This window comes from Microcebus murinus, chromosome 10 (genome assembly GCF_040939455.1).
Source record: "Microcebus murinus isolate Inina chromosome 10, M.murinus_Inina_mat1.0, whole genome shotgun sequence".
Classification (NCBI taxonomy): Eukaryota; Metazoa; Chordata; class Mammalia; order Primates; family Cheirogaleidae; genus Microcebus; species Microcebus murinus.
Genome location: NC_134113.1, coordinates 6,996,687 through 7,013,839, shown reverse-complemented (window position 1 = coordinate 7,013,839; position 17,153 = coordinate 6,996,687). Strand labels below are relative to the sequence as shown.

At 39.7% G+C, this 17,153-nt stretch overlaps 1 protein-coding gene across 4 annotated transcripts in view; it reads left to right on the top strand.

Moving 5' to 3' along the window:
* Positions 1–17,153, top strand: part of WBP2NL (WBP2 N-terminal like) — a 48,952-nt gene that overhangs the window by 4,226 nt on the left and 27,573 nt on the right. For all 4 annotated transcript variants that reach the window (XM_012741859.3, XM_076006959.1, XM_020287799.2 and 1 more), the window contains exons 2-5: positions 8,134–8,242; positions 8,487–8,628; positions 8,988–9,080; positions 14,164–14,268. In XM_012741859.3, the coding sequence (XP_012597313.1) occupies positions 8,134–8,242; positions 8,487–8,628; positions 8,988–9,080; positions 14,164–14,268 (449 nt within the window). The remainder of the gene's footprint in view (positions 1–8,133; positions 8,243–8,486; positions 8,629–8,987; positions 9,081–14,163; positions 14,269–17,153) is intronic.

The following is a 17,153-nucleotide window of genomic DNA, read 5'->3' as shown; positions in this document are numbered from 1 at the left end:
CGGCACTCTAGCCCTGGCAACAAAGTGAAACTCTGTCTCAGAAAAAAAAAAAGGGGATTCTCCTGCCTTAGCCTTCTGGTTGCTGGTGCATGCCACCATGCCCAGCTAATTAAAAATAAATTTTGAGATGGTATTCTCTTATAATTCTTTGTAATTCTGTGGCTTCAGTTTTAATTTCCCCTTTTTCAGTTCACTTCATTTCTTTTAGTTATTTGAATCTTCCCTCTGTGTCTTCATTAATCTAGCCAAGTTTGTCAATTTTGTTGATCTTTAAAAAAAAAAACCAACTCAGTTTTGATTTTCCCCCCCTATTTTTTCTGTTTTCTCCTTCATTTATCTGTGTTCTAATCTTTTTTTCCCCCTATATATATTAGTTGGCCAATTAATTTCTTTCTATCTATAGTAGAGACAGGGTCTCACTCTTGCTCAGGCTGGTTTCGAACTCCTGACCTCGAGCAATCTGCCCACCTCGGCCTCCCAGAGTGCTAGGATTACAGGTGTGAGCCACCGCGCCCAGCCTGTTCTAATCTTTATTATTTCCTTCCTTCTGCTAGCTTTGGGTTTAATTTGCTCTTTAGTTTCTTGAAGTATAAAATTAGGTTGTTGATTTGAGATTGTTCTTGTTTTTTTAATGTTTACATTTACAGCTATAAACTTCTCTCATAACACTACATCTAACATCCCATAAGTTGGTCTGTTGTGTTTTCATTTTCATATTTCTCAAGGTATTTTCTAATTTTGCTCATGATTTCTTCTCTGACTCATGGGTTATTTAAAAATGCATTATTTAATTTGTACATATTTGTAGCAGTTTTCCTTGTGCTGTTGAGTTCTAGTTTCATTCCATTGTGATCATGAAAGATATTTTATATGATTTCAGTATTCTTCAATTTGTTAAGAATTGTTTTGTGGCCTAATGTAGTTTATGCTGGATGATGTTCCATATGCACTTGAGAAGACTGTGTATTCTGCTATTGTTGGCTGGGATGTCCTGTATATATCTGTTAGGTCAGACCTATCTATAGTGTTCAGTTCCTCTCTTTCCTTATTGATCTTCTGTCTGGTTGTTCTATCTACTATTTTTTTTTTTTTTTTTTTGAGACAGAGTCTCACTTTGTTGCCCAGGCTAGAGTGAGTGCCATGGCGTCAGCCTAGCTCATAGCAACCTCAAACTCCTGGGCTTGAGCAATCCTGCTGCCTCAGCCTCCCGAGTAGCTGGGACTACGGGCATGCGCCACCATGCCCGGCTAATTTTTTTTATATATTAGTTGGCCAATTAATTTCTTTCTATTTATAGTAGAGATGGGGTCTCGCTCTTGGCTCTGGTTGGTTTTGAACTCCTTACCTTGAGCAATCCACCTGTCTCGGCCTCCCAGAGTGCTAGGATTACAGGCGTGAGCCACCGCATCAGGCCTCTATCTACTATTGAAAGTGGGTTAACATCCTAGCACTCTGGGAGGCCGAGGCAAGTGGATTGCTCAAGGTCAGGAATTCGAAACCAGCCTGAGCAAGAGCAAGACGCCGTCTCTACTATAAATAGAAAGAAATTAATTGGCCAACTAATATATGTAGAAAAAATTAGCTGGGCATGGTGGCACATGGCCGTAGTCTCAGCTACTCGAGAGGCTGAGGCAGCAGGATTGTTTGAGCCCAGGAGTTTGAGGTTGCTGTGAGCGAGGCTGACGCCACGGCACTCACTCTAGCCTGTACAACAAAGTGAGACTCTGTCTCAAAAAAAGAAAAAAAGAAAGTGGGTTAATGAAGTCTCCTACTGTTACAGATGCTCCTCGAATTATGATGGGGTTGTGTTGTGATAACCCATCTTAAGTCAAAAATATTGTAATTCAAAATGCCCTCACTACCCTGATAAACCCATTGTGAAGTCAAAAAATCATAAGTTGGGCTGGGCACGGTGGCTCATACCTGTAATCCTAGCACTTTGGGAGGCCAAAGCGGGCCATCATTTGAGCTTAGGAGTTTGAGACAGCCTGAGCAAGTGCGAGACCCCATCTCTATTAAAAAAAATAGAAGATAATCTGGACAACTAAAAATATATATATATAGAAAAAATTAGCCGGGCATGGTGGCACATTCCTGTAGTCCTAGCTACTCAGAGGCTGAGACAGTAGGATCGCTTGAGTCCAGGAGTTTGAGGTTGCTGTGAGCTATGCTGAAGCTACGGCACTCTAGCCCGGGCAACAGAATGAGACTGTGTCTCAAAAAACAGAACAAAAAAATCATAAGTAGAACAATTGTAAGTCAGAGTCTATCTGTACTGTTAACTGTCTATTTTTCCTTTTAATTCTGCTAGCTCTTCCTTCATATGTTTTGGAGCTCTTTCATTAGGTCCACCTATGTTTATAATTGTTACATCTTTTTGGGTAGATGGCCTTTTTATCATTATATATAATGTTCTATGTCTCTTGTAATAATATTTTCTTAAGGTCATTTTGTCTGACATTAGTATAACCACTCCAGATCTCTTTTAGTTACTATTTGATGAAACATTTTTTTCCATCCTTTTACTTTTTTTTTTGAGACAGTCTTGCTCTGTCTCTTGGGTTAGAGTGCAGTGGAGTAATCTTGGCTCCCTGCAACCTCAAACTCCTGGGCTCAAGTGATCCTCCTGCCTCAGCCTCCCGAGTAGCTGGGACTATAGGTGTGTGCCACTGTGCCCGGCTAATTTTTCTATTTTTAGTAGAGATGGGATCTAGTTCTTGCTCAGGGTGGTCTCGAACTCCTGAGCCCACTTTGGCCTCCCAGAGTGCTAGGATTACAGGTGTAAGCCACCACGCCTTGGCCTTTACTTTCAACCTGTGTCTTTGGAGTCCCTTGAGCTGAGTGTGGTGACACACACCTTTAATCCTAGTGACTCAGGAGTCTGAGATGAGAGGATTACTTGAGCCCAGGAGTTTGAAGCTGCACTTGATCATACCACTGAACAGACAGAGTGAGACACCATCTCTAAAAAAAGTTAAATAAAGTGAGTCTCTTCTATATCTTTTTTGTTGCTCAATTTCTCTGTTACTGCCTTCTTATTTAATAAATGCTTCCTAGTGTACCATTTTGATTTACTTTTCATTTCTTTTAGTATGTATATTTTAGTTATTTTGTTTGTGGTTGCCCTGCAGATTACATTTAACCTCTTAATTGGTAGTAATTGAATTCAGATGAATATCAACTTGGTTTCAGTAGTATACAAAAACTTTGGTTCTGTATAGCTCTGCTCCCTCTTATATTGTTACTGTCACAAATTGCATCTTTATACATTGTGTGCTCATCATCATAGCTGTATAATTATTGTCTTATACATTGTCTTTTGAATCATATAGGAAAAAATAGTTACAAACCAAAAATACATTAATACTGACTTTTATATTTACTTATGTAGTAACCGTTATAGATGTTCTTTATTTCTTTGTGTGGATTTGATTTACTGCCTAGTGTCTTTTAATTTCAAGCCGAAGAACTCCCTGTGGCACTTCTTATGCTTCAAGTGTACTACTGATGAACTCTCTCAGTTTTTGTTTATTTGGTAATATCTTAATTTCTTCTTAGTTTTGGAAAGATAGTTATGGCCAGATATAGAATTCTTGGTTAAGAGTTGTTAGGGTTTTTTCCCCCTACTTTTAGTATGTTGAATATATCATCCCGCTGCTTCCTGACTGCCATGGTTTCTGATGAGAAGTCAACTTCTGGTCTTATTGAGGATTTCTTATGTATGATGAGTCACTTGCTGCTTTCAAGATTCTCTGTATTTGGCTTTCAAAAATTTGATTATAATGTGTCTCATTGTGGGTCTGAGTTTGCTGAACTTGGATATTGTAGATTTATACCTTTCATTAAATTTGGGGAGGTTTTGGCCACTATTTCTTTAAATATTCTTTATTCTCTGTTCTCTCTCTCCTTTGGGAATTCCCATTATATATATTAATATATTAGTATGCTTGATGTTGTTCCATAGATCTCTTAGACTCTGTTTTTTCTTCATTATTTTTTCTTTGTGTAATTTTTGTCTTTGTGAGTAATCAGGTAGATCTATCTTCAAGTTCAGCAATTCTCTCTTCTGCCTGCTAAAATCTGCCATTGAGACTCCAACGTTTCAATTATTATAGTCTTTACCAGAATTTCTATTTGATTCTTTTTTATAATTTCTCTTTCTTTTTTTTTTTTTTTTTTTGAGACAGAGTCTCACTTTGTTGTCCAGGCTAGAGTGAGTGCCGTGGCGTCAGCCTAGCTCACAGCAACCTCAAACTCCTGGGCTCAAGTGATCCTTCTGCCTCAGCCTCCTGAGTAGCTGGGACTACAGGCATGTGCCACTATGCCCGGCTAATTTTTTTATATATATATATCAGTTGGCCAATTAATTTCTTTCTGTTTATAGTAGAGACGGGGTCTCGCTCTGGCTCAGGCTGGTTTTGAACTCCTGACCTTGAGCAATCCGCCCGCCTCGGCCTCCCAAGAGCTAGGATTACAGGCGTGAGCCACAGCGCCCGGCCTCTCTTTCTTTTTGATATCTCACAATTGTGAGATATTGTTCTCATTATTTCCCTTAGTTATTTAGACATTATTTCCTTTAAATTTTTGAGTATATTTAAAATTGTTTAAAGTATTGTCTAGTAAATCCAATATCTAGGCTTCCTCAGGGACAATTTCTATTAATTTCTTTTGCTCTTGTGTATAGGCCATACTTTCTTGTTTTTTTGTATGCCTAGTGATTTTGTTGTTGTTGTTGAATATTGGATATTTTTAATATTAAAATGTGGTGAAAATTTGGAACTCTGGAAAATAGATTCTCTCTCTTCCTCAGGGTATATTGTTGCTGCTCATTGTAGCTGTTGTTTAATGACTTTGGACTAATTTTGTAAAGTCTATATTCTCTGTCATATGTGGCCACTGAAGTCTCAGATCTGTCAGCTCAATCGCCAGCTAGTGATCTGACTAAAATTTCCATGTATGTCTGAAACAACAACAAAAAAACTCCCAGCCTTTGCAGATAGGCTTTGTGTGTTGGAACATGTGTGTGCCTTTATCACTCAGCCCGGCAGTTTACAATTCTGCCTTAGCCTTCACTTCTTGTTTGTGTAGAGTCTCATTGTCAGCCAGAGGTGAAGGCTTAGGACCTCCTTAGTTTGTTTGTTTAGCATGAACCCAGCCCTAGACAAGTATGCGTGTGGCTTTCTAGATTCCCAGGAACATGTGTGAGCTTTTCATAGCCTTTATTCCTCAATGCATCTTTTTTTTTTTTGAGACAGAATCTCACTTTGTTGCCCAGGCTAGAGAGAGTGCCGTGGCTTCAGCGTAGCTCACAGCAACCTCAAACACCTAGGCTCAAGTGATCCTTCTGCCTCAGCTTCCCGAGTAGCTGGGACTACAGGTATGCGCCACCATGCCTGGCTAATTTTTTCTATATATATTAGTTGGCCAATTAATTTCTTTCTATTTATAGTAGAGATGGGGTCTCACTCTTACTCAGGCTGGTTTCGAACTCCTGACCTTGAGCAATCCGCCCGCCTTGGCCTCCCAGAGTGCTAGGATTACAGGTGTGAGCCACCGTGCCCAGCTCTTCAATGCATCTAATTCTCCAGCCTTGCCTCTCAAATTTCAATTTGTCTACTTTTTGCCCCAGCTGTCACCCCTTGCCCCAGATAATAGCAAATAATACATATGCCTTGAAATGTTTTTGACAAATGCCCCTGGGTAGCTTTGTCATGTCCTTTGAGCCAATCTTTTAAGAGGAGCCGCCAGACAGGTTAAAAGAAACAACCACAATTTTTTTTTTTTGAGACAGAGTCTCACTTTGTTGCCCAGGCTAGAGTGAGTACCATGGCATCAGCCTAGCTCACAGCAACCTCAAACTCCTGGGCACAAGCAATCCTCCTGCCTCAGCCTCCCAAGTAGCTGGAACTCAGGTATGCGCCACCATGCCCGGCTAATTTTTTCTATATATATATTAGTTGGCCAATTAATTTCTTTCTATTTATAGTAGAGATGGGGTCTCGCTCTTGCTCAGGCTGGTTTTGAACTCCTGACCTCGAGCAATCCTCCCGCCTTGGCCTCCCAGAGTGCTAGGATTACAGGCGTGAGCCACCGCGCCTGGCCTACAACCACAATTTTTGAGAATAAGTCTGTTCTGCTCCCTCCAGTACTTGGTACCTATACTTGGAATGTAGATTGTTGTCTTCAAAGCTGCTGCCAAGGTGGGCAGTGGAGGATGATACCAGGGTAAGTTAAAGCTCGCTTACTGAGATTCAGCTGTTTTTGTCTTGTTTAAATGTTCTCGTAGTTGCTATAATCTTTTGATTAGATTCTAGAGTTCTGAAAATTTTAATTTGATTCTGACAGTTTTTGCCAGTTTATTCATTACTTTTGTGATTGGACTGACATTTGGAGTTTCCTATTTCACTGTTTTTGCTGATGGTCCTGTATTTTCATCATGTTTTTAAAAACTCTTCCCTTTTTATTTCTACACTGTTACTCTGGTTCTTATTACCTTATATCAGGACTATTTTAGGAACTCTTAAACTGATCTCTCCAATATACTATCACCTTCTTGATCATGTGACTTCCCTGCTGAGAAATCTGAAGTTCACAGTTCCTCCTTGCCTGTCAAATGATGTCTTTAAGCTCTAGTCCCAGCATGGCTTTCAAACTTTATCTCTGTTGCTCCTATTCTCATTCCCACACTATGTTTTGATGATGCCACACCAATAGGCTTTTCCCAAGTATTCAGTTTGATTTTCATTATCTACTGCTGCACCTCCATTAATGCTGTTTGCTCCTCATCTGAATTGTCCCCTACCCTCACCTCTGCCTGCTGAACCACACTACTCATCACTTAAGACTCAGCTCAAAGTGCAGACTTTCTGTGAGGTCATTCCTAATTACTTCAACCAAAACTAATCTCTCCTTCCACTAAATTGCTATGACATTTTTGTACCATTTAGATTATGTATGTCATCTGTTGCTTGCATTATGATCTGTATTCATGTTTTCCTTCATTTTATTTTATTTTTTAAGACAGAGTTTCACTTTGTCACCCAAGCTGGAGTGCAGTGGCATGATCATAGTTCACTGTATCCTCGAACTCTTGGGCTCAAACTGTCCTCCTACTTCAGCCTCCCAAGTAGCTGGGACTACAAGTGTGTACCACCATGCCTGGCTAGTTTTTTTCTAGAAATAGGGTCTAGCTATGTTGCCCTGGCAGGTCTCAAACTCCTGGCCTCAAGGGATCCTCCTGCCTCAGCCTCTTAAAGTGCTTGGATTACAGACATGAACTACCATGCCTGGCCTCATTTATGGTTTCAATAAATAATTTGGTAGCACCTGCTGTTTTTTAGGGCTACAGTAGCAAAGAAGGCAGACATTGTCCCTAACAATCATTAAGGAAGACATTGAACAAATAAACACATATATATTATAATACTTATTAAGAAAGAAAAAACTCAACAGGATTCTATGATTGAGAATAAGATGAGTCCAGTTTAAGAGCGCAGAGAGAACCCAGCAGGCTGAGGGAACATGTCAGAGGGTCCTGGGACAGTCTGCATGCCTTACCTTCTCTACCAGAGTCGAAATATTTCCAGTAGCACAGTACTTTACACTTACTGCATGAGAAGCATGAGCATTAATGAACAAACACTGAGAATAGATGTACCTTAGACAAGAAAAAACAAATAAATTCAATGATAAAGAGGGAGAAGAATAAGAGTGTTATCAGATAATAAGATCATTTGAATTCCTTTCTAAAATTATTTTTAAAAATTTATTGAGACAAGATCTCACTCCCAAGTAGCTAGGACTACAGGTGCATGCCACCACACCTGGCTTATTTTTAAATCTTTTTTGGTAGAAATGGTCTTGCTATGTTGCTCAGGCTAGCCTTGAACTCCTGGTGTCAAGCGCTTTTCCTGCCTCAGCCTCCCAAAGTGCTAGAATTGCAGATGTGAGCCACAACACCCAGCTTGCATTCCTTTTTATTTCAATAAAATAGTATAGTAGTAGTAGTAGTAGCAGTAGCAGCAGCTAACATTTATTGAGTGTTTACCCTGAGATAAGAACTGTGCTAAGAGCTTTGTGTATATCATTTTATATTACTTCTAAATTGTGTTCTGTCTGCCTGTCCTTTGCCAGTCTCCTGATGCAGTCTCCAGATGTGGAGCTCTCCTTCCCACAGCAACCAGAGGGCTCCAACCTCTTTAGTGGTACTAAGAGGGGAACATTGGTTCTCACTTCACACCGGGTAATTGCTACTTTTACTTTAATCTACTGATTCTGCATTTGTTTTCCTTAAAATGGAGAGAAGTTAAACATTGACTTTCAAAGTGTTTTAAAACATTTGCACTTTGGGATTTTCCATGTTGAGGAGCAGTGGAAGAAAATGAGTGATGTTTCTCAATTAGGCCAGGATGCCAAAGAAGCCTTGACCTTGCTCTTATAGGTCTCAAATTCTGCATTCCTTTTCCAAAGTTTCTTTCCTTGCTTAGGTGATTTTCTTGACTTCCCGCTCAGTCAATGATCCCATGTTGTCTTTTATGATGCCATTTGACCTGATGAAGAACTGCACCGTTGAACAACCAGTCTTTGCTGCAAACTACATTAAAGGAACTATTCAGGCAGCTCCAGATGGTAAGTGTTCCCTCTCAGAAGTATGCTTTTTTTTTTTCCCCTCAAAATCTTCTAGAAGGTTTAGGATTCAGACTTGGTTCATTTGGAATTCAAATGAAAGCTACCTTGCTGCTTTGGGCAGTCCTTCATTCATCTATGCATTTTTTTTTTTTAAATAGACAGAGTCTTGCTCTGTTACCCCAGCTGGAGTGCAGTGGCATGATCATAGCTCACTGTATCCTCCAACTCTTGGGCTCAAGCTGCCCTCACACTTCAGCCTCTCAAGTATCTGGGACTCCCAAGTAGTTGCTTCTTTGGGCAGTTCTTCTGTTGCCAGCGGTACCAGTCTCTTAGTGAGTGTGTCCTATTTCTCCCCTTAGGTGGCTGGGAAGGACAGGCTATTTTTAAACTAGTCTTCATAAGAGGAGGTGCAATCACATTTGCCAAATTGATGAGCAAAGCTGCCTCTGCTGGTGAGTGGTGATGTTAAAGATATTAAGTGCTTTGGGGTTTTAAGGCTTGTGGAATTGAAGTAGGACTTCTTGATTTTTTTTTTTTTGAGACAGAGTCTTGCTTTGTTGCCCAGGCTAGAGTGAGTGCCGTGGCATCAGCCTAGCTCACAGTAACTTCAAACTCCTGGGTTCAAGCAATCCTTCTGCCTCAGCCTCCCAAGTAGCTGGGACTACAGGCATGCGCCATCATGGCCGGCTGATTTTTTTCTATATATATTAGTTGGCCAATTAATTTCTTTCTATTTATAGTAGAGATGGGATCTTGCTCTTGCTCAGGCTGGTTTTGAACTCCTGACCTTGAGCAATCCACCCGCCTCGGCCTCCCAGAGTGCTAGGATTACAGGCGTGTGAAGTAGGACTTCTACTTAGCCAAGGTTTGCTGGCGTCTGCGATCGGGCAGCTGGTATTTGCACATGTATTCAGCCGGCATTTCCTGGGCATACCTACTATATGCCAACTACTATATTACATCCTGGGAACACAAAGATTATTAGTCCTTTCCCGTCCTGAAGGAGCTTACAATCCAGTGGGAGCTTATAATCAAACATCTAAATGACTAATTATACCTGATAGTCTTTTGTCCATTTAAATACTGGTCTCATATCCATTGACCAATCTCTTCTTCAGGTCAGCTATCCCCAGTTGCCTTAGCTATTTTTCCTCTGGTATGGCTTTTTTTTTTTTTTCCTTCTCTCTGTCCTTGCCTTTGCTTCTCTTAGGTTCAGTCTTTGTCTTCCATGAGAGGAGAGATGTACTGTCAAGTCCCATAGCACTGATCTAATGGATGCACCAGAGAACTCTTCCAAACTTAGATTACAAATACTCCTTTTGTGATATATTTTTATTCAATCTAGCCTCACTTCATTCCCCTCACTCTGTCACCTTTTATATTCCAATCAAACTGGAGTTCTTTGTGCTTTTTCTCTCTTATCTCTGAGTCTTTGTGCTATTTTATCCTGTCTGGAAAGCTTTTCTTCTTTTTCCCTTGCCTTCCACTCACAACTCCAATCTAGTTAAGACAAACACAATCTATTAGAGACAGATACATACAGATATATTATCATATCTTGTGGCACATGCTGTAATAAAGGCATGGACAAAGTGCTAGGGACACACAGGACAGAGTAAAGTTTCTAGCTTAGAAGACTGAATGGATCATGATGCTAGAAACCATGGTCAACAATATATGTTGGAGAGGAAATTAGTTAAATTTTAGACATAATAATACTGGCTAACATTTATTGAATGTTTACCATATACTGTTGAAGCCCATTACATGTTTCAGTTTAATCCTCACAAAAACATTATGATGTAGGTACTATCATTATTCCCAGTTTATAGCTGGGGAAACTGAGTCAGTGATGTATATAATTTTCCAAGACTATATTGGCAGCAAGTGATGGAGCTAGAATTTGAACCCTAAACCTATTCTCTTTCTCTTTTTAAACTTTTTATTATTAAAAAATCAGATCTGTGGAAAAGGTGCAAGAATATTACAATGAACTCCCATAATCTATATTCACTCATTATTAACATTTTCCCACATTTGCTTTTTATTATTCTCGCTCTCCTTTTTTTTTGCTTTTGTTCTTGCTGAACTATTTGAGAATAAGTCACAAAGATCATTTCCTTCATTTCTAAATATTCAAGTGTATATCTCTTAAGAACAAGGATGTTCTCTTGGCTGGTGCGGTGGCTCATGCCTGTAATCCTAGCACTCTGGGAGGCTGAGGCAGGAGTTCCAGACCAGCCTGAGCAAGAGTGAGACCACTTCTCTACTAAAAATAGAAAGAAATTAGCTGGACAACTAACAAAAATATATAGAACAAATTAGCCAGGCATGGTGGTGCATGCTTATAGTCCCAGCTATTCGGGAGGCTGAGGCAGAAGGATTGCTTGAGCCCAGGAGTTCGAGGTTGCTGTGAGCTAGGCTGACGCCACTGCACTCTAGTACGGGCAACAGAGTGAGACTCTGTCTTAAAAAAAAAAGGTATTCTCTTATCTAACCTCTGTGTACTTATCAAATTCAAAAAATTTAACACTAATACAATATTATTTAATGTATAGTTTATATTCAAATTTAAATGATTGTCCCATTACTGTTCCTAATTCTAATGGCACTTTCCCCTTCTAATCCAGAATCTAATTCTGTATCACACATTGAATTTAGTTGTCCTATTTCTTTGGTCTGCTTTAATCAGGAACTCAGCCTTTGTCTTTCATAACACTGACATTTTAAAAAGAAATCAGGCTTATTGTTTTATAGAATGTCACTTCATTTGGGTTTCTCTGTTTCTTCATGATTATATTCGGGTCATGCATTTTATTAGGAATACTACATAAATGATGTTGTGTTCTTCTGAACCTACACTCTTAACCCATATGCCATCTTAAGGGTGAGGTACATGGGGATGCTAGAGGCTACTGGACATGGAGCTTGGAAACTACAAAGATGAGCTGTATCTAGAGACTGATTGGTAAATCCTTAGCACACAGGTTGTCTCTGGAGCCATGTGAGTGATGGGCTTCTTCAGTGAATTGAAGATAGAGTTACGGTCAGGCACAGTGGCTCACACCTGTAATCCTAGCACTCTGGGAAGCTGAGGCGGGTGGATTGCTCGAGGTCAGGTGTTCGAAACCAGCCTGAGCAAGAGCGAGACCCCGTATCTCCTATAAATAGAAAGAAATTAATTGGCCAACTAATATATATAGAAAAAAATCAGCTGGGCATGGTGGCGCATGCCTGTAGTCCCAGCTACTCAGGAGGCTGAGGCAAAAGGATTGCTTGAGCCCACGAGTTTGAGGTTGCTATGAGCTAGGCTGACACCACGGCACTCACTCTAGCCTAGGCAACAATGTGAGACTCTGTCTAAAAAAAAAAAAAAAAGAAGAAGAAGATAGAGTTACAAGGGCCCTTAACATTTAACAGAAGGGATGAGAATGAGTGGTCTACAAAAATTGAGAGGGGGCTGACTGAGGTGAATGAGGAGAGTCAGGAGGTGAGTTTACTATCCCAAAAGTCAAGGAAGGAGAAGGTTTCAAGAGATATGGGGTGATCATCTGTGTCAGGTGCTCTTGAGATGTTTGATAAAATGAAGACTGAAAAGTGAGCATTGCATGTGGTAACTAGAGTTTGTTGATTGTAACAAGAGAGATTTCAGCAAAATGCTGGAGAAGAAGGGTAGTGAAAGAGCCATATTATAGGAGGTTGAGGAGTAAGAAAAATTTTTACAATTACCTTTAGTGATAAAGATAGAGAGGCCAAGAAGTTCAGAAGCTGTACCCAACCCTCAGCTCTTTGGTAGTCCAGAGGGCAGATAACATCTGGAAGCCTGAAATTGGATAACAAAGTATCCTGGAAGACAGAGGAGTACAGTTATGTCCCCAAACCCAGGGTCTGGGGACACTTGGAAGTCCAGTACTTCTTTACTGCAGATGGCTGGGGAACTCAGGATGGTTGTATACTGGGTCTTGAATTCACTCTTAATTTTGGCCTCACAGTACTGAGGAGAGTTTCTTTTTTAGGGCTAAGTGTCAGACAACTTTAGGGGTTCCTCTTTGGGCTCTCATTAAGATCTGTTTCTTGGCCTGCAATGCTAGGTTCAAGGTCTGAGAAGTTGCACAGCCACTTGAAAAGGACTTAGACAACTTATATAAACTTGTCCCAATGTCTGGAACTGCTTTTGGTCTTCTGATTATATCATGTCTTAGAGGTAGGAACCTAGTCCTCCCTCCCACAAAAACCCGGGGCTGTGAGATAGACTCCTGTGAGGCCCCTGGAGTTAACCACTAATCATGCTTTATGATCCTATGACCAGGAAAGAGTCCCTTACCCTCTGCAGAGTTGATATGTTAAAGCTCTTTGATTTATGTTTTTAACTCATATATGTTGAGTACCTATTATGTGCCAAATAATAGGTGAGATAATTGGGAACACAACAGTGAATAAGACATATGTAGCCCCCACCTTTATTAAACTTATAGTGAGAATCACGTACAAAATAAGCAAACATGTAAGTGAATAAAGTGATTATTTATTGTGCGGAGTACTATAAGGGACACTGTTAAGGTATTGAAAAGGAGGGTAATGGTGTAAAGAGGGCAACTTTAGATTTTTAGTGAATTGATTGGGATAATGCTAGCTGCCAAAACAGATAAACCCTAAATTATCAATACTGAAGGCAGTAGATATTACTGCTTACCAAAAGGCCAATCAGTGGGGGCAGGACGGGGCTTTGTTCCATAGTTATTTGGGGACCCAGGATAATAGAGTCTCTGCCATCTTTAACACATGGCTTCCACAGCCTCTTTGTACAGCCAGCAGAGAGAAGAAGAGAATAAAGATTTCATCTGGGAAGTTTTCACAGGCCAGCCCTGAAAGTTATGTATGTTACTTCTGGTCACATGCCACATGACTCAGTGTGGTAGGCTGATAATAGATCCCAAAGATATGTCCATGTTGTAATCCTTGGAACTTGGGAAGGTTACCTTATTTATAAAAAGGGTCTATGTGGATGTAATTAATTTAAGACTTCAGACTGCAAGATTACCCTGGATGATCTAGGCAGGCCCTAAAAGCCATCACAAGTGTTCCTATAAGAGAGATGTAGAGGGTAGACAGACAGAAGTGCTTTCTTCTTTACCACACCGCCCTTACATTGGTCTTTAATGGGTATCTTGCCAACTTGATAGCATCTTCACTCAGAAGTTTTTTCTGAATATCTATTATGATAGGTGCTGTGCTAGACCTGGAATAAGCACAGACAAATGACACATAATCTCTGCCCTTAAGAAGCATGTGAAAAAGAGAGAAAAAAAAAAAAAAAAAGGAAAAAATTCAAGCTTACCACTAAAAAAAAAGAAAGAAAGAAAGAAGCACGTGGTTCCAGACAAGGGTCATATTTATCTTTTATCTTGTATCCCAAGAGCATTGTTGGACACACATGTAAGGTTAATACTCTGTTAAAATGTTCAGTTGATAACTGCCATACTTCTGACTTAAAAGAATTAAAAGATTTCCTGTTTGTCAAACTTGTCTTCTCAGCTGCCCAAGGAGTTCCACTTAGACCTGTAAATGCCTGGTTCGGCCCTATACAAATTTTTGTTACTAGTCAAGGGAATATGTGCACTCCACAGACACCTTGTTCAGGTAAGTTATGGCAGGGAGGTTCTTCCTGGGAGGTGGAAAAATATGCCAGTAGCTCAAAGATCTATTCATTGCAGGCTTATCTTCAACTTATCTCAGGAGAAGCAGTAGAGGTTGAGGAATTGGAGTATGGTTGAATCCATTACTTTGTTTCCAAACTGAAACCCAGTGGCAAGTCAGCAAGTGACTGGGCTTTGGTTTCAGGATTACTTTTAATGATACATACAAACATAGAGCATACTGGGGCAACTCCTATTAGTGGGAAGGGTCACTTCCTGCTTATAGCCTGAACAGAAATATATTCTCTTGCCCACTTCCCCCGTCCCATTTCCCACTAGCATAGCCATCATGCTGTACTGTGCCCTTCAACCCCACTGAGAACTCAAGCTCTGGGCCCTTTAAGAGCTATGGCTGTTCACTACCAGTGAGTCAGGTTTGTGGGAGGTAATTCTCAAATGTGGTCCACTGCCTACTGGTGGGCCACAAAAGGTCTCCTAACACCGCCAACAGACTCTAAGATATAGGACCTTCAGAATGGATAAAAAAACACAAGGCAAGTATCTGCTGCCTTCAGGAAACACATCTAACCTGAAATGATGCAGCTAGACTAAAGGTAAAGGGGTTGGAGAACAATATGTCAAGCAAACGGAAGCCAAAAGAAAGCTGGCATGGTGGTGCTGATTACAGATAACTTAGTTTTTAAATTAACAAAAGTAATAAAAGACAAAGAAGGTCACTATACTATATAATGGTGAAGGATACAGTTCAACAAGAAGACATAACAATTCTAAATATATATGCACCCAACCGTGGTGCACCCAGATTCATAAAGCAAACTCTACTTAATCTAAACAAATGGATAAACAACACCACCATAATAGTCAGAGACTTTAATACCCCACTGACAGCACAGGGTAGATCCTCCAAACAGAAAACAAAGAAATAATAGACTTAAAAAACTCTAGAACAAATGGGCCTAACATTTACAGGACATTCTACCCCAAAACCACTGAATATATGTTCTTCTCATGAGCTCATGGGTCATTCTCTAAGATTGATCATATCCTAGGACACAAAGCACGTCTCAAACAATTAAAAAAATAGAAATTATACCATGTATCTTTTCAGACCATAATGGAATAAATATAGAAATCAATCCTAACAGGAGTTCTCATTTCTACACAAAGTCATGGAAACTAAATAACCTTCTGCTGAATGATCACTTCATAAACGAGGAAATCAAGATGGAAATCAAAAGATTCTTTGAACTAAATGACAAAGGAGACACAAGTTACCAAAACCTGACACAGCTAAAGCAGTCCTAAGAGGAAAGTTTATTTCCATAAATGCCTATATCCAAAAGTTGAAAAGGTCACAAATAGACAACCTAATGAATCGTCTCAAAGAACTGGAAAAAGAATAGACTGACCCCAAACTCAGCAGAAGAAGTGAAATCATTAAGATCAAATCAGAACTAAGCGAAATTGACAACAGGGAAACTATACGGAAGATTAATAAAACAAAAAGTTAGTTCTTTGAAAAAATAAAATTGACACACCATTGGCTAGACTAACGAAAAGCAGAAAAGAAAAATCTCTAATAAGCTCCATCAGGAACAATAAAGGAGAAATTACAACTGATGCCCCAGAGATACAAGATATAATTTATGAATACTACAAAAATCTTTATGCACACAAACTGGAAAACATGGAGGAAATGGACAATTTCTTAGAAACACACAGCCTCCCTGGGCTCAACCAAGAAGAAATAGAATTCCTGAACAGACCAATATCAACTACTGAGGTTGAAACAGCAATAATAAAAACATCCTAAAAAGAAAAGTCCTGGACCAGATGGTTTCACACCCAAGTTTTACCACACCTACAAAGAAAAACTGGTGCCTATCCTGCAAAAATTATTCCACAACATCGAGAAGGATGGAATCCTCCCCAACACATTTTATGAAGCGAACATAACCCTGATACCAAAACCAGGAAAGGATGCAACAAAAAAAGAAAACTACAGACCAATATCCCTTATGAATATAGATGCAAAAATTCTCAACAAAATCCTAGCCAATCAAATCTAGGTGCTTGTCAAGAAAATAATCCATCACAACCAAGTGGGCTTCATCCCAGGGATGCAGGGATGGTTCAACATACGCAAATCTATAAATGTAATTCACCATATAAACAGAAGCAAAAATAAAGACCATATGGTCCTCTCAATAGACGCAGAAAAAGCATTTGACAAAATTCAACACCCTTTTATAATAAGAACGCTCAACAAAATAGGCATAGACAGGGCTTCCCTAAAAATGATATAAGCCATATATGACAAACCTACAGCCAATATCATACTGAATGGGGAAAAATTGAAAGCATTCCCACATAGAACTGGAACAAGACAAGGTTGCCCACTATCTCCACTTCTATTCAACATAGTGGTGGAAGGCCTTGCTACAGCAATCAGACAAGAGAGCGGAAGTAAGGGCATCCAAATGGGAGCAGAAGAGATCAAACTGTCACTCTTTGCTGATGACATGATATACCTAGAAAACCCCAAGGATTCAACCAAGAAACTCCTTGAACTGATAAATGAATTTGGTAAAGTCTCAGGATACAAAATCAACACACAGAAATCAGAGGCATTCATATATGCCAACAGTACAAGTGAGAACCAAATCAAAGACTCAATTTCCTTCAAAATAGCAACAAAGAAAATAAACTACCTAGGAATATATTTAACCAAGGGGGTAAAAGACCTCTACAGGGAGAACTATGAAACACTGAAGAAGGAAATAGCAGAGGATGTAAACAGGTAGAAGAATATACCATGCTCATGGGTCGGCAGAATCAACATTGTTAAAATGTCTATACTACCCAAAG